This window comes from Dromiciops gliroides, chromosome 6 (assembly GCF_019393635.1).
Source record: "Dromiciops gliroides isolate mDroGli1 chromosome 6, mDroGli1.pri, whole genome shotgun sequence".
NCBI classification, from domain to species: domain Eukaryota; kingdom Metazoa; phylum Chordata; class Mammalia; order Microbiotheria; family Microbiotheriidae; genus Dromiciops; species Dromiciops gliroides.
In genome coordinates, this window is record NC_057866.1 from 11,716,030 (window position 1) to 11,738,175 (window position 22,146).

Consider the following 22,146-nt stretch of genomic DNA (forward strand, 5'->3'; position numbering starts at 1 on the left):
AGCTGCCCCTGCTATAAATATTTTAGAACATATAGGTTCTTTTCCTTTCCCCCTGATCATTTTGGGAAACAGAACTGATAGTGGTATTGCTGGGTCAAAGGCTATACACAGTTTTAGAACTCTTTGGTCATAATTTCAGATTGATTTTCAAAATGGTTGTATTAGTTCACAGTTCCACCAGCAGTGTATTAGTGTCCCAATCTTTCCATATGGCCTCCAACATTTGTCATTTTCCCATTCTATTATTTTAGCCAATTTGATAAGTGTGAGATTATACCTCAAAATTGTTTTAATTTACATTTTTCTAATTAGTAACGACATGAAGCATTTTTATGACTATGTTTAGTTTTTATTTCTTTATCTAAAAATTGCCTGTTCATATACTTTATTTTTTAATTTTAATTTTAATTTTTAGTGAGGCAATTGGGGTTAAGTGACTTGCCCAGGGTCACACAGCTAGTAAGTGTTAAATGTCTGAGGCCGGATTTGAACTCAGGTACTCCTGACTCCCGGGCTGGTGCTCTGTCCACTGCGCCACCTAGCTGCCCCTGTTCATATACTTTAAACATTTATAAATTAAGGAATGACTTCTTATAAATTTGACAAGTTTCTCTACGTATTTGAGATATAAAACCTTAATTTGAAAAACTATCTATAAAATATTTTCTCCAATTTTATGCCTTTTCTCTAATCTTGGATACATTGGTTTTATTTACTTTTTAAATATTAATTTATTTGTTTAGAATTTTCCCCAAGTTACATGTAAAAACAAATTTTCATATCATTTTTCAAAAACTTTGTGTTCCAAATTCTCTTCCTCCCTCCCTCCCCACCCCTCTCTAAGAATCAAGCAATTCAATATAAGTTATACATGTGTAGTCATGCAAAGCATTTCTACCTTAGGCTGTGCAAGAAAATACACAAAATAACTTTAAAAAGAACTAAAAAGTTATACTTCAATCCGTATTCAGATACCATCATTTCTTTCTCTGTTGATGTAGTGCATTTTTCATTAATCCTTCTGATAGCATCCTGCTCATCTTTCACAGTTACTATTGTTTTTTTTCTTTTTTTTTAGTGAGGCAATTGGGGTTAAGTGACTTGCCCAAGGTCACACAGCTAGTAAGTGTTAAGTGTCTGAGGCCGGATTTGAACTCAGGTATTCCTGACTCCAGGGCCAGTGCTCTATCCACTGCACCACCTAGCTGTCCCCACAGTTACTATTGTTAACTGTATTACCCTCCATCCTTTTTCTTCCCCTTGATATTTACTCTATCTTCTTTCACCCTTTCTCTCCTCAAAAGTGTTTTGCTTTTTATTGTCCCTCCCCCAATCTGCCCTCCCTTCTTTCACCTCTCCCCCCTTATTCCCTTCCCCTCCCACTTTCCTGCAGGGCACGATATATTACTATACCCTCTTGAGTGTGTGTTATTCCATTTTGAGCCAATTCTGATGAGAGTAAGGCTCACTAACTCCCCTGCTCCTTCCCCATCTTTCCCTCCACTCCACAAGCTTTTTCTTGTTTCTTTTATGTGAGCTACTTTGCCCTCTTTCCACCTCTCCCTTTCCCTTTCTTCTAGTGCATTCCTCTCTCCCCTTAATTTTATTTTAAAGATGTCATCATGGTAATGCAGCTAGGTGACACAGAGGGCAAAGCACTAGCCCTGGACCCAGGAGGCCCTGAGCCCAAATCTGACCCCAGACATAAGCCACCCCATCCTGCCTTCCCCCCACAAAAAAGGATAAACAAAAAATAGATGCTTTACAGGTATCATCCTTTCATATTCAATTCACACTTGTGCCCTCTGTCCAAGTATATTCCTTTCAGCTGCCCTAATACTGAGAAAGTTCTTATGAGTTAGATGGATCATCTTCCCATGTAGGAATGTAAACAGTTTAACATTTTAACATCCCTCATGATTTCTTTTTCCTGTTTACCTTTTTATGCTTCCCTAGGGTCTTGTATTTGAAAGTCAAATTTTTTATTCAGTTCAGGTCTTTTCATCACACATGCCTGAAAGTCCTTTTTTTCATTGAAGTCCCATTTCCCCCTTGAAAGATTATGCTCAGTTTTTCTGGGTAGGTGAATCTTGGTTGTAATCCCAGTTCCTTTGCCCTCTGGAATATCATATTCCATGTTCTCTGGTCCTTTAATATCGAATCTGCTAGATCTTGGTTATACTGACTGTAGCTCCACAGTACTTGAATTATTTCTTTCCAGTTGCTTGCAATATTTTCTCCTTGACCTGGGAGCTCTAGAATTTGTCTATAATATTGCTGGAAGTTTTCATTTTGGGATCTCTTTATGGAGGTGATTGGTGGATTCTTTCAATTTCTATTTTACCTTCTGTTTTTAGAATATCAGGGCAACTTTCCCTGACAATCTCTTGGAAGATGATATCTAAGCTCTTTCCTTGATCGTGGTTTTCAGGTAGTCCAATAATTTTCAAATTATCTCTCCTGCAACTATTTTTCAGGTCAGCTATTTTTCTAAGGAGATATTTCACATCACCCTCTATTCCTTTATTCATTTGGATTTGCTTTATTGTGTCTTGATTTCTCATAAAATCAGTAGCTTTTATTTTCCTAACCCTAATTTTTAAGCAATGATTTTCTTCAGAGAGGTTCTGTACCTCCTTTTCCATTTGGCCAATTTGGCTTTTCAAGCTGTTTACTTTTTTCCATGACCCTCCTGCGTCACTCTCATTTCTCTTTCCATTTTATCCTCTACCTCTCTTACTTTATTTTCAAAGTCCTTTTTGAGTGCTTCTATGGCCTGAGACCAATTCATATTTTTCTTGGAATCTTTGGATGTAGGAGCTTTGACTTTGCTATCTTCTTTTGAGGGCATATTTTGATCTACCTTGTCACCAAAGAAACTGTTGATGGTCTGCAGCTTTTTCTGCCTGCTCATTATCCTAGCCTATTTCTTGGCTTTTAACTCCTCCTTAAAGTGGGGCACTGTTTCCGGGCTGCATTGTCCCAAGCTTCAGGGGGTCCCAGGTGGTATTATTTAAGAAGAGCCATGTTCTCAGCTTATCTGGCCTGTAAGTAACCATGAGCCTGCTTACTCTTTAACCCAGAAGCAGAAATCTGATTCACTGTGGCTTGTAAGCTTGGCATGCCTATGGCCCTACCCCACTGGGCTACCTCTGCCACTTGAGTCTGCTTCCTGGTTCAGAACACAGTCACTCTGCCTCAGCTCCAGCAGAGACCCCTGATATCTCCCCCTGTTCAACTGCTGAACCCTCTCACCAGTCTGTGAGCTTAGTTCCAGAAGTAGCCACTGATGCTGATGATTCTGAGGCTCTGGAGGTATGGGCTGCCTGGGGCTGGATCTGCATGGCATAGCTTTGCTCTTCTCTCATTCTGGTATAGCAGACCTTTCATGCCACCCTTTTAAGCCATTTTTGGCTAGAAAATGATCTCACTGTGTTCTTTTGTGGGTTCTGCTGCTCCAGTAATTGTCTTATGGCATTGTTTGGAGGTATGTGGATGGATGGTATGGGGAGCTCCAAAAGGTATAGCCTTTCCTTTTCCATCTTGGCTCTGCCCCCACCCATTGGTTTTATTTGTACACAAATTTTTTATTTAATGTAATTAAAATTATCCATTCTACATCTCATAAAGCTTTTTAACTCTTGTTTATTCATAATTTTTTCTATCCATAAATGTGATAGGTAATATGTTTTATGTTCTTCTAATTTTCTTTTCTTTCTTTCTTTTTTTTTTTTAGTGAGGCAATTGGGGTTAAGTGACTTGCCCAGGGTCACGCAGCTAGTAAGTGTTAAGTGTCCGAGGCCGGATTTGAACTCAGGTACTTCTGACTCCAGGGCCAGTGCTCTGTCCACTGCGACACCTAGCCGCCCCTTCTAATTTTCTTATAATATTTCCCTTTATAATTAGGTTTGTGCCTATTTTGACCTTATCCTTGGTAAATGGTGTAAGATATTGTTCTACATCCAATTCCTGCCAGACTGTTTTCCAGTCTTTCCAAGAATTTTTACCAAATAGTGAATTCTTATCCCAAAAGCTTAAATATTTACATTTATCAAACACAAGGTTACTATAATCATTTACTACTGTGTAGTTTATGTTTACTCCCTTCCACTGATCTACCTTTCTATTTCTTAGCCAGTACCAGCCTATTTTGATAATTACTGCCTTATAATAAAGTTTAAGATCTGGTACTTCCTTTACTTTTTTTCCCCTATAAATTCTCTTGATATTCTTGAATTTTTTTCTTTCAAATGAATCTTGTTTTTATTTTTTCTAGATCAATGAAATATGTTATTGATAATTTAATTAGGATGTCATTGAATAAGTAGATTGGTTAAGGTATAATTGTCATTTTTATTATATTGGTTCTGTCCACCCATGGACAATTAATAGTTGGTTGTTGTCCTACATTCTCAAAGAGGACCAAAATGACATTGTTATGTTGGAGTCAAGGTACTATGTGTCTGACTGTGGCTGATCAGACCAATATAAGCTAAGAACACTCTTCCACAGATCAAGAGATAGCATTATGGGATATAAAATGGATCATTTTGATTACATTAAATAAAAAGTTTTGTACAAATAAAACCAATCTTTTTCTTCTCAGGTAAAGGTCTCATATCTCAATAGTCTATATGAACATTTGGAGTGGAGATGTCTCAAATTTGTGTATCTCGTGTTTCTTTTGAGCTACTGAAACTCTGCTTTGCTCATTGAGCACATCACCTTCTTTGACGCAGGCACACCATGCTTTGCCAGAATCTCCCATATCACACAATTGATTCCAAAGTTATTAACAGAGAACTTGAGAATGTCTTTGTTTCACTTCTTCTGACCACCAGGCAACCGATCACCTTCTTTGGATGAGTTCTTCGTAAAATAGTCTTTTAGGCAAACATACATTTGTCTTTTAAACAACAAGGCCAGCCCATCAGAGTGGCAGTCTCAAGAGAGGACCTCAGTGTCTGGACTTTATCTTTCCAGGTGATCTTCAGAATATTCCTAAGAAAATCCAAATAGAAGCAATTCCATTCCCTGGCATGGTACTGGTATACTGTCCAGGGTTCATAGGCATAAACAAGGAGGTCAACACTACAGCTCTGTAGATCTTCAGTTGGGTAGGCAATCTAATACCTCTTCTTTCCTGTACTTTCTTTGGAGCCTCTCAAACATTGAGCTAGGTCTGGAAATGCAAGTGTCATCCTCATTATCAATGTATACATCCCTGGAAAGTATACTGCCAAGATAAGTAAACTTATCCACAGTATTAAAAATTTCTCCGTTTGCTGAAACTTATAGTTCCACATATGGATGGTGTGGTGCTGGCTGGTGGAGAACCTGTTTTCTTGGTACTGTTAGGCCAAAATTAGCAGAGGCAGCAGAGAATCAATACATACTTTATTGCATCTCAGCTTCAGAGATTGCCTTTGAGTGCTTTATCATCTTTGAACAAAAAAATCATGTACCAACTGTACCTCAACTTTAGTGTTGGTTTGTAGACTTTTCAAGTTAAATAATTTATCATTTGTGTGGTATCTGACTTTGATGCCATTTTCAGCCTTGTTTCAAGTGTCTGACAACATTGCTGAAAACATCATGCTAAAATGAGTCAACTTTTGTATGAGCAATGGACCCCTGCCTTGTAAATCTCTGCTGGAATAGCATTAGCACCAGGCACTTTGTCACATGAGAGTAGCCTAATGTCATTCCAAACCTCTTCTTCAGTGCGGGAAAATTAGAACACTAATGCACTGTGGGTGGAGCTGTGAACTTATCCAACCATTCTGGAGAGCAATTTAGAACTATGCTCAAAAAGGCTATAAAATTGTGCATACCATTTGACCTAGAAATTCCTCTACTTGGTCTATATCCCAAAGAGATCATAAAAAAGGGGAAAAGGACCCACATGTACAAAAATATTTATAGCTGTTCTTTTTGTGGTAGCAAAGAATTGGAAATTGAGGGGATGCCCATACATTGGGGAATGGCTAAACAAGTTGTGGTATATGAATGTAATGGAATACTATTGTGCTGTAAGAAATGATGAGCAGATTGATTTTAGAAAAACCTGAAAAGACTTACAGGAATTGATGCTGAGTGAAATGAACAGAACCAAGAGAACATTGTACACAGTATCAAAAACACTGTGAGATGATCAACTGTGATAGACTTAACTCTTCTCAGAAATATAATGATGCAAGGTAATGCCAAAAGATTTATGGTTGGAAAGTGTTCTCCATATTCAGAAAAAGAACTATGGATTCTGAATGCAGATTGAAGCATATTATTTTCACTTTTTTGTTGCTTTTTTGTTATTGTTCTTGTTTATTTTTTCTTGAGTTTTTTTCTTTTTGTTCTGATTCTTCTTTTACAACATGACTAATGTAAAAACATGTTTAACACGATTGTAATGTATAACCTGTATCAGATTGCTTGCTGGCCTTGGAAGCAGGGAGGGAAGGGAGGTTGGGAGAAAAATTTGGAACTCAAAAAATATCTTTCCATGTAATTGGGAAAGAAACTTCTTCATTTGGAAATTTGACTATAGAGGGATTGACTTCAACCTGAGATATAAGGTCAGTGGCTTCAGATTGATGATGGTCTGTTGAGAACACTATGGAAGTGTTCAGACCATCTCTCTAGGATCAATGTGCCTCCATCAGTACTAAATAGTTGAGATGCACCATAGGTTTTTGCCCCTAAATAGCCTTCAGGACATTATAAAAGCATTTTGTATTGTTACTATAAACATACAACTGAATTTCATCTTCCTTCTTACTGACCCATGCATGAATCCTACATCTCTCTAAGATATGCTTACACTTTATTTATTTTGTTTCATTCCATTTATCTATTTATTTATTTTTTGCAGGGCAATGAGGGTTAAGTGACTTGCCAAGGGTCACACAGCTAGTAAGTGTCAAGTGTCTGAGGTCAGATTTGAACTCAGGTCCTCCTGAATCCAGGGCTGGTGCTTTATTCACTGGGCCACCTGGCTGCACCTACACTTTATTTTTGATGGAGTTAAATGCTACTTTCTTAGAGATGAATGAACTATTTTGCTATGGAATTCTTCTTTTTCATTTAGCAGCTTCTGAATCTCCCCATCATTTTTGTCAGATCAATCAATCTTGACGTTTGTGAGTATTCTGACCCAGATCATCAAATGTGCTCTATACCCAAACTGAAAGCTGACCATTGGTTTTGTGCTCCAGTGTCGTTAACTGTGTGTTGGTTCAGCTTTCCATGAAAATTAGCAACAAACTGTTCTTGCTTCAAGAAAAGCTCTGCTTTGTTGACATCATCTTGCCTTGGAATGACAACTTTTGTTGAATACAATTGTTTACATTGGAGAGGATAAGCCTGTGACGAGTCCAACACTCAGTATCACACATTGCTTTGTCACCCTCACATCCTGTCTGGATTCTCCTTACAATCAGGGTTTGTCACAGTGGGACAATACACACTGATGATGTTGGCATGGTGATTTCCTGCAAGTAGCAATCACATTGTCATGAGCCTGTTGTTCACTCTTTTATGGTGGGGGGTATATAATCTTGTTGACTAGGTTATTTTTTATTCCAAAACCTATACCAGCTTCTCTGTACTCCCCTTCATTTCAGCCACTTCAGAAAAACCTGTATCCACCTCCTACATCAAGAAGGTGGCCTTCATTTGCCAGTCTTCTTTCACTCAGAGTTACTATTTGGATGTGATATCTGTTGAGTTCTCTCACAAGAAGAGCTGTTTGGATTTCAGGACTACTGGATTTCATGTTGTCTATAAGCATGCACACATGAACAATTAATATTTCTTTTATTAATGGTATTTTATTTTTTCTAATGACATGTAAAGGCCATTTTTAACATTCATTTAAAAAATCTTGGCATTCCAGTTTTCTCCCTTCTTCCCTCACCTGCTCCCTCCCTAAGATGCTGAGTTGGGTTTTATATAGGTTATATATGTGCAATCATAAAACATATTTCCATATTGGTCATGCTGTGAAAGAAGAAACAGACCAAAAGGAAAAAAATAAAGAAAAAACTAGTTTTCTTTGATCTGCATTCATACTCCATCAGTTCTTTTTCTGGATGTGGATAGTACTTTTCATCATGAGTCCTTTGGAATTATTTTGGATCATTGTATTGCTGAGAAGAACTAAGCAATTCATAGTTGATCATCATACAATATTAATGTTACTGTGTACAATGTTCTCTTGGTTCTGTTCACTTCACCTTGCATCAATTCATGTGAGTCTTTCCAGGTTCTTTTCAAAATCAGTCTGCTCATCATTTCTTTTTAAAATTTTTATATTTAGAATTTTGTATTTTCCCAAATTACATGTAAAATAGAAATTTTGACTTAATTAAAAAAAAAAACCTTTGTGTTCCAAATTCTCTTCCTTCCCCCCCCACCCCAGAACTCAAGCAATTCAATATAAGCTATACATGAGCAGTCATGTAAACATTTCCACATTAGTCAGGTTGTGAAAGAAAACAGACAAAAACAAAACTTCAGATAAAGGAACTAAAAAAATATGCTTCAATTTGTATGCAGATACTATCAGTTCTCTCTCTCTAGATGGATTACATTTTTCATAAGACCATCAGAGTTGTCTTGGATCATTGCATTGCTGAAAATAACCAAGTCATTCATAGCTGACCATCCTACAATATTACTGTTATTCTGTACACAGCACATTTCACCCTGCATCAGCCCATGTAGATCTTTCCAGGCTTTTCTTTTCTTTTTTTATATAAATATTTTATTATTTTCCAGTTACAATGAGAGATAGTTTTTAATATTTGTTTTTATAAGATTTCTAGTTTCAATTTTTTCTCCCTCCCTCCCCAAGACAGCAAGTAATCTGATATAGGTTATATATATACAATCACAGTAGTAATATTTCTGCATAGTCATGCTATGAAAGAAGAATCAGAGCAAAAAGGAAAAACCTCAAAAAAGAAAAACAACAAGAAAAGCAATAGAAATAGTATGGTTCAATCTGCATCCAGGCTTTTCTGATAGCATCCTGCTCCCTAATTTTTAAAATAGTAAACTACATTTATATAGTACTTTTTTTGGTGGGGTATTGGGGGTTAAGTGACTTGCCCAGGGTCCACAGCTAGTAAGTGTCAAGTGTCTGAGGCCAGATTTGAACTCAGGTCCTCCTGAATCCAGGGCCGGTGCTTTATCCACTGCGCCACCTAGCTGCCCCTATATAGTACTTTAAAGAGAGATTTCCTAACAATAAACTGATGAGGTTGATTATTGCAACAACAGTAATAGATAACATTTACATAGAACCTTATACCTGTCAAAGAATTTTCTTCAGAATAGCCCAGCAAAGTACCATACATTTTGTCATCATAAATCAATCAATTATCATCTATCAATTATCATCCTCCTACTCAATCAATCCTCCTCCTCCTCCTCATCTTACATTACTCTTGCCTCTGCTTCAAAATTTTTTCACAGTTACTATAGTTAACTATTTTTCCTCCACCCAATTCCCTCCACATGATATTTACTCTATTTTTTATCTTCTTTTACCCTATCCCACCAAAAAAGTGTTTTGATTCTGACTGTGCCCTCCCACACTTTGCCCTCCCTTCTTTCACCCATCCCATCTTATCCCCTTCCCCTCCTACCTTCCTGCAAGGTTAGATAGCTTACTCTACCCAACTGAATGTGTATGTTATTCCCTCCCTGAGCCAACTCTGATGAGAGTAAGGTCTTTGAACCTATTCTGATGAGTGTAAGGCTCATTCTTTGCCCCACTCCTCCCCCACGTCTCTCCCCACTCCATAAGCTCTTTCATGCTTCTTTCATGTAAGATTTCACCCAATTCTACCTCTCCCCTTCCTCCTTCCCTACTACAATCCTCTCCCTGCTCAATTTTACCCTAAAGATGTCATCATGGGGCAGCTAGGTGACACAGTGGACAAAGCACCTGCCCTGGACCTGGGAGGACCTGAGCCCAAATCTGGCCTCAGACACAAGACACTCACCAACTCCATGACCCCAGCCATGCCACCCAACCCTGAACATCTCACAAAAAAAGATCAATAAAAAATAAATGCTTTACAGATATCATCCCTTCATAATCAATTCCCACCTGTGCCATCTGTCTACATTTATTCCTATCATCTGCCCTAAAACTGAGAAAGTTCTTATGAGTTAGACAGATCATCTCCCCATGTAGGAATGTACACAGTTTAACCTTTTAACATCCCTCATGATTTCTTTTTCCTGTTTGCCTTTTTATGCTTCTCTAGGGTCTTGTATCTGAAAGTCAGATTTTCTATTCAGTTCAGTGTTTTGTTTTTTTTTGGCTTGGGGCAATGAGGGTTAAGTGACTTGCCTAGGATCACACAGCTAGTAAGTGTTAAGTGTCTGAGGCAGGATTTGAACTCATGTCCTCCTGAATCCAGGGCCAGTGCTTTATCCACTGTGCCACCTAGCTGCCAAAATCTCTAGTATTTTCAAAGTGCGTCATCATATTGTTTGCAAAAAGAGAAAATTTTATCACTTCATTGCCCATTCTGCTTCTTTCAACTTAATTTCTTCTTTTATTGTCATTGCTATCATTTCTGATATAGTATTGAATAATATTGGTGATAATGAGTATCCTTGTTTTACCCCATATCTTATTGGGAAGGATTATAACTTCTCTCCATTACAAATAATGCTTGTTGATGGTTTTAGGCAGATGCTTCTTATCATTTTAGGAAAAATCCACTTATACCTATGCTTTCAAGTGATTTTTTAAAAAAATTAGAAATGAGTTATATTTTTTCAAAAGCCTTTCTGTATCTATTGATGTAATCATATGATTTTTATTGCTTTTGTTATTGATATAAACAATTAAGTTAATAGTTTTCCATATGTTAAACCATCCATGTATTCCTGGTTTGAATCCCACTTGGTCATAGTGTATAGGGTAAAAATCACGAATATTTAATAACTTAGTTTTTGGTTTTTAATTTAAAATACCATGATATCATTTATAGTTTATACAGGAAATGAATTTACATCCCATGTGAACAGTCAAATCTCATAAGTGGCAAAAAATAAGAAAAAATATTTTTCAAAAAGTTATTAAAACATCAGACTCCTTCATGACTTTTGGCCTACCCTGTATAATCTTTGTGATATATTGTTGTAGTAACCTAGTTAGTATTTTATTTATGATTTTTGCATCCATATTTATTAATGAAATTGATCCATAGTGTTCATTCTCTGTTTTTCCTTCTCTTAGTTTAGGTAACAGTGCCATATTGGTTTCATAAAAGGAGTTTGGTAGGATTCTTCTATTCTTATTATTCTAAATATTTTTTTAATTAAAATTTTTTTAAAATTTATTTTTATTTTTTGGTAGGCAATGGGGGTTAAGTGACTTGCCCAGGGTCACACAGCTAGTAAGTGTCAAGTGTCAGAGGCTGGATTTGAACTCAGGTACTCCTGAATCCAGGGCCAGTGCTTTATCCACTGCACCACCTAGCTGTCCCCAAATATTTATTTAATATTAGAATGACTTTTTCTTTAAATGTTTGGTAGAATCCATTTCTAAATCCATTTCATCCTGATGTTTTTTTAGGAACATCATTTATGACCTGTTCAATTTATTTACCTAAAATAGGTCTATTTAGGTATTCTATTTCCTCTTCTGTTACCTAACTTCTTTAACATTGCTTTCTTCACATGATGCTATATGGAATATGGACTGCCAAAGCATTTTAGGAATTGAAATTGTGAGTCCCCAGAGAGCTATGGAGAAATTCATGGTGGATACACAGCTGGTCCCAAAGGTGTCTCTAGGAGAGTTATACAGTTTACTTGAGGGGTAGCCTGTGGGTAGCCTGCATCATGCATGGGTACCAACATCATGCCAAGATGTTGCCAGAGAGGAATCCACCTGTGCTATTTATTGACAGACTGCAAAGGATTCATGGGAGGTCATTTCAAAAGCTTCTCCTATGTAGATTATGAAAACTGTTACTGTCTCTTAAACAACAGAGAAGGTAATACATAGTAGCAGTTGTAATTGTCATCCTATGAGATATTTCTCCCTATGGCATTAGGGAGAGCACAAGATATATGAGTTCAACTTGGATCTATGAAGACTTGTGAGAGAAACTATGGAGAAGACAGAAATAAACCAAGGAGAAACTACTTTCTTGTTGAACTTTTATTTTATGAAGAAGCTTTATAAAACTGGATGAGGAGTGAGTCTAGAGGAAGACTATTAAGTGGAAGGACTTGAGAGAAATTGAAGAGATTGTTTTCCCATTTTAGCTGGAAAGAAGCTGGAGAAAGAAGAAAGATGGTGGAGAGGCTTTTTTTTTTTGGTGGAATTCTTCTACCTTTATCTTCTATAAATCAGTAAGCATTTATTGTATGCTTACTATGGGGTAAGTCCTGTGCTAATGTTGGATATACAAGGAAAAGTTAAGAGTGTGCACTTTCAAGAAGCTAACATTCTATTGGGGAGACAACATAAACAAACATACATATATACATTTATTTGTACACACATGTATACACACATATACACACATATGAATACATACATATAGCTACACATTTATACACACACACACACAAAATATATATGCTTCTGTTTCTACTCAGCTATGGTCTTTCCATAAGAAATTCTTGAAACTCTGCTATTAAAGATTCTTTTTTTCGCCAATAGGATGTTGTTGTTCAGTCATTTCTGACTCTTCATGACTCCATTTGGGATTTTCTTGCCATTTCCTTCTCTACATCATTTTATAGATAAGGAACTGAGATAAACAGGGTGAAGTGACTTGCCCAAAGTCACATATCTTGTCAGTGTCTGCAGCCTGATTTGAACTCATGAAGATGAATCTTCCTGATTCCAGGCTGGGCATACGGTCCACTGTGCCATTTAGCTGCCCATAGAGCTAAAAGGGATCCAAAAGGCCACTTAATGTGACCCATTCATTTTGCAGAGGAAGAAACTGGGATATGGGGAGGGTCTTTGTCCAAGGTTACTTACATAATAAGGGGGAAGGGTAAGATTTGAACTCATGACTTCTGATGTCTAATTTAATGATTTTTCTTTCTTACCTCTTGTGTCTTAGCATATTCTTCTTGGCACTTTGGGAAAAGTCTGTTTGTGACCAATAAGTTTCATTTTACTTTCTTTACTTCTTATAACCTTGACATAGTTTGACCAAGGTATCTGGCTTCAAGTCTATCTCATCCACGTATTGGTATTAACTCCTGCCTGGCACCCAAGTCCATGATTGGAAACATTCCCATGCTCTTACTAAATTTGAAATTTCCTGAAGTGAGCTTTCCCATATATAGAAGTGTGGGATTCTTCACCCTCCATCTGTAGCCTCTCAGAGAAAGATCAAGAGCCCCAGGGGGCACTTACCAAGTGATCAAGAAGAAGGCAAATAAGGGAACAGACACTACCAGCTGGAGTTTGCGCCAGTCCTTGATGCCATAAGTCAGAAACCCAAGAAACAGATGCCCCAGGCTTATGGACATACTTAACATGATAGCTACCAGGTGCCGGTGTTGGGTCGTGCTCCATTCCATAACTGAAAGGAAACCCCAGCACAGGATGAATTTGAGACGCAGGTGGGATCTCAAAGAACATATATAAATGTTGAAGAAGCCCCACAAAGAACACTTACTCAGTGATCCACCACCAAGTAGGACTCCTGATATCGAAAATCCAAGCAGGAAGCGACAACAACAGTAAACCTGGAATGATGGGGCAAAGGCAACCCCAGTGCTGGAGACAGCCAACGTGAAGAAGCTTGGAGACAGTGTGCGTTTTCGCCCAAACCTACATCGTGGGAAACCCAATGGCTGTGACTTCAGGGCAGAAGCATAATGTCATCTTTATACCCAGCACCCCCCGGGGTCCTTCTGGACTTCAGGCATGGTCATTCATCCTTTTCCCCTGTGCCTTCCTTTGCCAGGACTCAGGGCACAAATGGCAGCAGTGACTGGGCTCAACTTAGCTTTCCATTTGACCAAATCCAGTTAAATAATACACAAGTGGTTGTTTAGCTCCTACTAAGTTCATAGGATCATTCATCTGGGCCTGCAAGGAGCCTTCCAGGCCATCTAATCCAACCTCCTCATTTTACAGAAGAGGAAACTGAGGCCAGGGAGTTAAATGACTTCAAGGCCATGCAGGCAGTGTCAGATACAGTATCTAAACCCAGATCCTCTGACCCCAGGCGCAGGGCTCTTTCCTTCTTGATAATATCCTTGTTCTTGAAGGCCATGTGTAATAGCCACCAAGAATGGCCAGCTGATTCATCTCATTGGTGTAAGACACCCCAAGATAGGAAGCACCAAACAAAAAGCCCTGAGTGACAATTAACCTATTTATTGTTCCTGTGGCATGGCAGGAAGCTGGTGTCATTCCAATCATTACAATATGAAGGCATGTAGAACCTTGTTGGGGCATATAGCATCTTTAGGTGGGTCAGGGTGACCACTGAATTGTCCTTCCCCTTACAAAGTTATATTAAAGAAGAGATGATGCCGGCCAAATGAAAAGTCGCAGATGATATTATCACCCAGTGTCTAGTACACTACATTCCACACAGTAGGCACTTCATCAATACTTGTTTGCAAAGCAAAGTTCTTTGAATGATCCCAAGCTTTTCCCAGGGGCAAAAAAGAACCCTCAGTATAGTCTAATGCAAAGAATTTTGGAGTCAGATAATCTGAGTTCAAATTCTGGTTTTACTGCCCATTATCTGCTACCTTCTGGGGATCCAGGGGGACTGACTTAACTTTTCAATGAGGGGGTTGTACTGGATTCCCTTCAGCAAATTGATTACCCCCACCACTTATTTTTAACTCTCCTTATCTACGGACTGCTTCCTGATACCTACATACAAACCTTAACTCTCTGTATCATCCTCAAAAGGGCCTCCCTTGATCCCTCTTCCCCTCATACTTGACATCCTGATCTCTCCTGCTTCCCTGAGAAGGCCAAGTCTACAACCAATGGATTCTTCTATTTCCTTCCCTCTCACTCTTCTCTTAACTCTACTGTCTGAATTCTGACTTTATCATTTCAATGAAACGTTGCTCTGTCCAAGGCTCCCAGTGGTCTCTTCCCTGTGGCCAGTCCTATGGCCTTTTCTTCAGTCCTCCTTCTCCTTGACCTCTCTGCAGGCTTTGGCACTGTTGATCACTCCTCCTTGATACTCTTTCCTCTCTAGGTTTTAAAGATACTATCTTTCTGGTTCTTCTCCTACCTTTCTGACTGCTCCTCCCAAGTCTTCTTGCCTGGATCTTCATCTAGGTGACAGCCATTAACCATTGTACCCCTTTCCCCCCAAGGCTGTGCCCTTTCGCTCTATACTATTGCACTTGGTGATCTCATCAGCTCCCATCAAGAATCATTTCTACGCAAATCATTCTCTTGTGATTTCTTTTTCCTGTTTACCTTTTTATGATTCTCCAGGGTCTTGTATTTGAAAGTCAAATTTTCCATTCAGTTCAGGTGTTTTCATCCCAAATGCCTGAAAGTCTTCTTTTTCATTGAAGTTCCATTTTTTTCCTCTGAAAGATTATAATTAGTTTTGCTGGGTGTGTGATTCTTGGCTGTAGTCCCAGTTCTTTTCCCCTCTGGAATATCATATTCCATGCCCTCCAGTCCTTTAATGTAGATGCTTCTAGATCTTGCTTTATCCTTATTGGATCTCCACATTATTTGAATTCCTTTTTTCTAGATGCTTGCAATATTTTCTCCTTAACCTGGGAGTGCTGGAATTTGGCTATAATATTCTTGGAGGTTTTCCTATTGGGACCTCTTTCAGGAGGTGATTGGTGGATTCTTCCAATTTCTATTTTAGCTTCTGCTTCTAGAATATCAGGGCAATTTTCCCTGATAATCTGTTGGAGGATGGTGTCTAAGCTCTTGTTTTGGTCATGGTTTTCAGGTATTCCAGTGATTTTCAAATTATCTCTCCTGGATTTATTTTCCAGGTCAGCAGTTTTTCCAAGGAGATATTTCACATTGCCCTCAATTTTTCATTCAATTGGATTTGCTTTACCATGTCTTGGTTTCTCTTAGGCAATTATTTTCATCAGACTGCTTTTCTATCTCTTTTTCCATTTGACTTTTCAAACTGTTGACTTTTTTCTCATGACTCTCCTGCATCGCTCTCATTTCTCTTTCCATTCTTTTCTCCCTCTCTCTACATCTTCCTTCTATCTCTCCTACTTTCTCTTCAAAGTCCCTTTTGAAAGCTTCCATGGCCTGAGACCAGTTCATATTTTTTTTTGGAAGCTTTGAATGTAGGGGCCCTGAGTTTGTTTTCCTCTTCAGAGGGTGCACCTTGATCTTCCTTGTTGCTGAAGAAACTTTCCATAGTTCTGAACTTCCTTTGCTTGCTCATCTTTTATTTGACTTTAAACTCCCCACTAGGGGGCCCTGCTTCTTGGCTAGACTACTCTTCTCAGTTTCAGAGGGTCCCAGGTGTTTTGGTTTGAGAGGGGGCAGGTTTTTCCTCTCTCCTGGCCTATTCTCTGGTCTGAAGATAACCTCAAGCCAACTTGCTAGTTAACCAGCCAGCAGAGCACTGTGGTGGTTCTTAGCTTCAAGGAGCCTGCACCCCTCTTCCATCTGGGCCTCCTGCCACTCAGGATTTCTTCCTGGTTCTCTGCTGAAGTGGGACAGCTGAATTCCTCCCTAGTTCCTGCTGATACCCCTGCACTTCCCCCACCACCCCTTCCCCTAGCCAGCCATTCAGCCCTCTCACCGGACCGCAAGCTCTGTTCCAGAAGACACTGGTGCTGCAGCTGATTTGGAGGCTCTGGGGTTAAGTTCCTGTAGTGTGCCATCCTGGGGTCACTGTCGGCATGATCTTAGGGTTGGACTTTAATTGCAGCCCAGCTCAGCCTCCTTTAATTTATCTATAGCTAGAAAATAATCTTAGCCCATATTTTTGTGTTTTTCTGCTCCAGGGGTTCTTTTATTGCTGTTTTTGGGGGCAATTGTATAAGGAGCTCTGTGCATTTAATATTAAATAATTCCTCCCTATGCCATTCATTCTCAATTCTATTATCTAGGCCTAACCTCTCTCCTGACTTCTAGTGCTATCTCAAACTGGGTGTATTATAGATGTCTGAAACTCAACATGTTCAAAACTGAACTAATTATCATTACCTCCCCCCACAAATCTTTCCTTCTTCCAAATTTCCTTATCATTGTTTTGTAGAAAAAAAATTTGTTTTATTTAGCCTCTTTCTCACTCTCCTTTCTCACACTCTCCCCAATCCTTGAATTAAGATAACAAGAAAAATAAAACCAATTTTAAACATGTATAATTAATTAAAGGAAATTTTCACATAAGTGATGTTGAAAAGAATTGGTCCATATGAGTCCTTCAACCCTCCCTCAGGAGGTAGGTAGCATGTTTGATTACTAGTCCTCCAGAATTCTAATTGGTCATTACACTGAGAAGAGTGCTCTATCACAGTATTCCATCACAATTATATTTCTTAACTTGTTTATCCCTTCCCAAATTTATGGACCCCGCCATCTAGATTCTCATTCTTTGTCACCGCAAAAAGAATTATAATTATTTTTGTACATAGTTCCTTAGTTTACCTTCTCTCTCATTCCCCTCCCCTTCTGTTAATCTCCCAAAATGTTAACTGCCATTCCAATTCCTTCTTTCATTGCTCTCATTTCTTTTTCACTTTTTTCCTCAAGCACTCTCATTTCATTTCTAAAAATATTTTTACACTCTTTAAAAAAACTCTTGCTTCATCTCTTCCAGGAATTCTAATAGGGTTTTACTTCGAAGCTTTGTTTACAGGCATTTTGGAATCTTTCTCTTCTCTGTGTTTGTGTCTTGAGTGTCCCTATCACCATAAAAGTTCATTATGATTTTGTTCTTTTTTTGTTTGCCCATTTTTCCAGTCTACTTCCTGACTTCTGACCTGATGTTAGAGCTATTTGCTGTATAATTTTTTCTTTTTTTCCCCTTTTTTCTTTTTGGTGGGGCAATGAGGGTTAAGTGACTTGCCCAGGGTCACACAGCTAGTAAGTGTCAAGTGTCTGAGGCCGGATTTGAACTCAGGTCCTCCTGAATCCAAGGCCAGTGCTTTATCCATTGTGTTACCTAGCTGCCCCTGTTGCTGTATACTTTTGAAGTAAACGTCTAGGCTGGTCCTCTTGTTGCTTTTCTAGGGTATTGAATGTTGTATTTTTCTTTTCTTTTTTTTTTTTTTAGTGAGGCAATTGGAGTTAAGTGACTTGCCCAAGGTCACACAGCTAGTGAGTGTTAAGTGTCTGAGGCCAGATTTGAACTCAGGTACTCCTGACTCCAGGGCTGGTGCTCTATCCACTGCATCATCTAGCTGTCCCGAGTGTTGTATTTTTCAAGTGTCTAAGGGACAGCTAAGGATGGAAACCAGCAAGCTTTCAGTGCTTCCAAAGCTGAATCAGGGCAGTCTGATTGCTGCCCACCCTTTCCCCTCAGTCTATGTTTTACATGTTCCTGACCTGAGTTTGGGTCTGAGCAAGAGTATACTCCTGCTACTCTGTCCCCGTGGGAGATGTGGAAAGTTTTGTTAGTTCAGAGCAACAGAACTCTAGGTTTCCCTTTGGTCCAGGATTCCTTCCTTGGTTATTCCTTTGAAGCCTAGACTGCATTCTGAAAGGGAGACCCTGCTTTGAGCTTGGAATCTGAGCTGCACCACTGCCGCTCAGAACATTCTTTCTCTGTACACCACTCAGAGTCTCTCTAAATTGGGAATGACAATTTCATCATTGCACCTAGACATTTCCAGGTCCCCTTCTTTCTCTAATCTGGATCTGTGACTCAGGATTGGGTAGTAGATAACAAAGCTGCTGGTTGGTACCTGTCCCTGTTTCAGTGCTCCAACGTGGGTCTTGAGTAACTCCAGTATAGGTCTGGGACCTCCTTTTGTACTGATGCATAGCTTCTCCCTGGGTGCTGGAATGTTCCCTGTGCACTGAGCTCCTGCCTTGACCCTGTCTCCAGTGTTTACAATGTCTCTTATGTCTTCCTGTGCCAACCTGGACTGGACAAAGAACCCACTGTGAATTTTTCTGTATTTCTCCATGCTGTATTTGATGGATCTGTTTGGAGGAGTTTTAGAGAGGAGCTCAGCTGCATTGCCTCCTTTGATTCTACCATCATGTCTCTGCTCCTGCTAATTCTCCTCCATATGATTGTTGGAGGCATCACTATCCCCTCAATTACTCAGGCTTGCTACCTGGGGATCATTGTAGGCTTCCTCTTCAATCACCCTGCATATCTAATCTGTTACCAAGTCCTACCACTTCTCCTCTCTTGTATATATCCTTTTCTCCCCTAAAGCAGCTTCCACCTGAGTACAGACCCTCATCACCTCACACTTGGACTATTACCAGACCTTTCTGGTTGGTCTCACTGGCTCAAGTCTCCCCACTACAATCCATTCTCCAACCAACTGCCAAAGGGATCTTGATAGGTAGCGGGCAGTGCCTTCGTAAAGCACAGGTCTCATCCTGTCCCTCACTATTCAACAAACACCAGTGGTTTCCTATTCCTTTATTCTATTCTACTAGAAAATCATCAGTTTGGCTTTTAAAGCCCTTCATGATCTGGCATCTCCCCAACCTTTCTATGCTTCTCCCTCTTTCTTTGCCTCCATGGACTCTATGATCCAGAGACACTAACCTTCATTGTGTTCCGTATATAAGCAGTCTTGACTCTGCAGTCTTCTCTTTTTTTTTTTTTGGCAGGGCAATGAGGGTTAAGTGACTTGCACAGGATCACACAGCTAGTAAGTGTCAAGGGTCTGAGGCAGGATTTGAACTCAGGACCTCCTGAATCCTGGGTCAGTGCTTTATCCACAGCACCACCTAGCTGCCCCCTGCATGATTTTCATTGCTACTTCCTCCCACCCTGGAATGTCTTCCCCCTACAGTTCCACCTTCTAGCTTCCCTGTCTTCTTTAAGTTTCAACTAAAATTCTACCCTCAGTGAGAAGCTTTCCTAACTCCCTGTTATGGCCTTCCTTCTGAGACTACCTCCAGTTGAACATTTATGTTTTTTGAATGTCTCCCCAACTAAATGTGAATTCATTCAAGGCAGGGGCTGTTTTTCTTCTTCTTTCTATTCTCCAGCTCTTAGCACAGTTCCTGGCACATAGTAAGTGTTTACATGTTTGTTGACTGACTGACATTTGCCCCATATTCAAGTCTTCCTGCACCTGCCTATCTTACTGGGTCCTTTTCCAGACTTAGACTGATCTTCACCCAGAGCTTCAAATCTAGTCCAGGTTCTTCTTTCTGTTTTTCTGGACTGTTGGCATAGTATAGAAAGAATGCTATACTTAAAAACAGAATCCTTGGTTTGAATTCTGCTTTTGACTCTAGGTGTGTGACCTTGGGCAAGTCTCTTTACTTCCCTGGGCCTTGGTTTCCTTCTCTGTCAGATGAGTCGGTTGGACCAAATGATCTTCCATCTATAAACTCTATGGCCTTAGGCTCCCTGAGTTTCAGAAACATCTGCGTCTAGGTGAAACTCACCTGTCTGAGAGATAGCCTCCTATGAGATATCCCATCAGAATTCCAGCAAGGAATAGTGACTGAGACAAGGATGTCAGTGTCCAGGAGTCACACACCAGGTCCCACTGAAAGAGAAGATGAGAGCATCAGATCTCAAAGTGTGCCAAGAGAATTTGGGGCTCAGGACTCTTGCTGTCATTGTGAAAAAGAGAAACTGTGATGAGAAAGAAACTCTAGCTCAGCCTTCCTGCCCCACTATGATAAGAAGGGGACACTGCCTCCATCATGTAATGTTACATCGTGCAGTCAAGTTTGGGAAATCATTTTCAAACTAATTTTCACTCTGACCTTCTTGATGCCAATACCCTTAGCTTCTGGTGTGTACATCCTCATTTTCCCCTCCTGCCTTCTGTAAAATTCCATCATAGCCACACTGCTTATGCATTTCTTTTTTTTTTTCTTTTTCCTTTTTATTTTAGTGAGGCAATTGGGGTTAAGTGCCTTGTCCAGGGTCACACAGCTAGGAAGTGTCAAGTGTCTGAGGCCGGATTTGAACTCAGGTCTTCCTGAATCCAGGGCTGGTGCTCTATTGACCGTACCACCTAGCTGCCCCGCTTATGTATTTCATTTTTCTATATAAGGCTGCTGAAGCTCTGAGCTCTCTGACTTGTTTTTCCCATACAGATGAGCCTGTGCTTTGAGCATAAAGAAAATCTGCACAATAACTCTCTCAGCATTGCTGATTTGATACATGGCAGCCGTCCAATCAATGAATGGATCCCTCACCAATTTTCCTCAGAAAGGGAGCTGGGAGCTGGATGGTGGCAAAAGAGAGGAATCTCATTCTACCATTCACCAAGGGAATCAAACACCCAATCAGTGTCACCTTTTAAAAAAGAAAACAAAATCTTCCTTTTGTGACAATGGGACAGAAGGAAGGACCTCTTACCTCAGTCACAATGGAAGAAGTGATGGTGCTTTGGTCGTAAACCCAGCCATCCACACATGGCTCCATCTCCAGCTGGCTCAGGTTTTGTCCTGTGACATTTGCAAGCAAGGGCTGCCCCTGTGGCCAGAAGAATCGGCAACACTTCTCTAGTTTCCCATTGGAATCCAGGGGGATGGAAAACTTTAGTAGGGAGCTAAAATTAAGGTTCCCACTGACATTGAGCAAAGCCGAGGTATTGTCAAGCAAGGGAGTCCAGCACCTGTGCTCAGGGACAAAGGCAGTGATGTTCTCTATCAGAAAATGGGTACCTAAAAATATTAGAGCAACAGCCAAAGAAAGAGCTTGAAGTATCTGGAATCTTCCCTTATGTCCTACTAAAGGTAGGAGATCCTCAAAGGCCATGGGGATTTGGATGCAAGCCCCAAGAAGGGAATTTCTGCAGAGAGTCACTGAGTGAAGAAAGCAGTCATGTGACTGCAGCAAGACACAGGATATATTTTTAGAGCGGTGAGAGAGAAGACCTCCCCTAGAACCTTCCTCCTCACTTTGCTGGCACAGTGAAGGCAGGCTGTGCTCTCTGGTCTGTGTGCAGTTGAGGATGTGAAAATTCAGGCCATTCATGAATAAATCCTGGCACAGGGTGAGTATCTAGCTGGAA

General features: G+C 39.7%; 1 protein-coding gene across 1 annotated transcript in view; it reads right to left on the reverse strand.

The window, feature by feature from the left end:
* The window catches only part of LOC122731797 (steroid transmembrane transporter SLC22A24-like), a 49,183-nt gene extending 27,293 nt beyond the window's left edge, over positions 1–21,890 (reverse strand). Inside the window, exons 1-4 of the mRNA XM_043972071.1 lie at positions 21,489–21,890; positions 20,561–20,664; positions 13,674–13,828; positions 13,409–13,577 (exon numbers count right to left, since the gene is read on the reverse strand). Coding sequence (XP_043828006.1) covers positions 13,409–13,577; positions 13,674–13,828; positions 20,561–20,664; positions 21,489–21,890 — 830 coding nt within the window. The remainder of the gene's footprint in view (positions 1–13,408; positions 13,578–13,673; positions 13,829–20,560; positions 20,665–21,488) is intronic.
* Between the last annotated feature and the right edge of the window lie 256 nt (positions 21,891–22,146).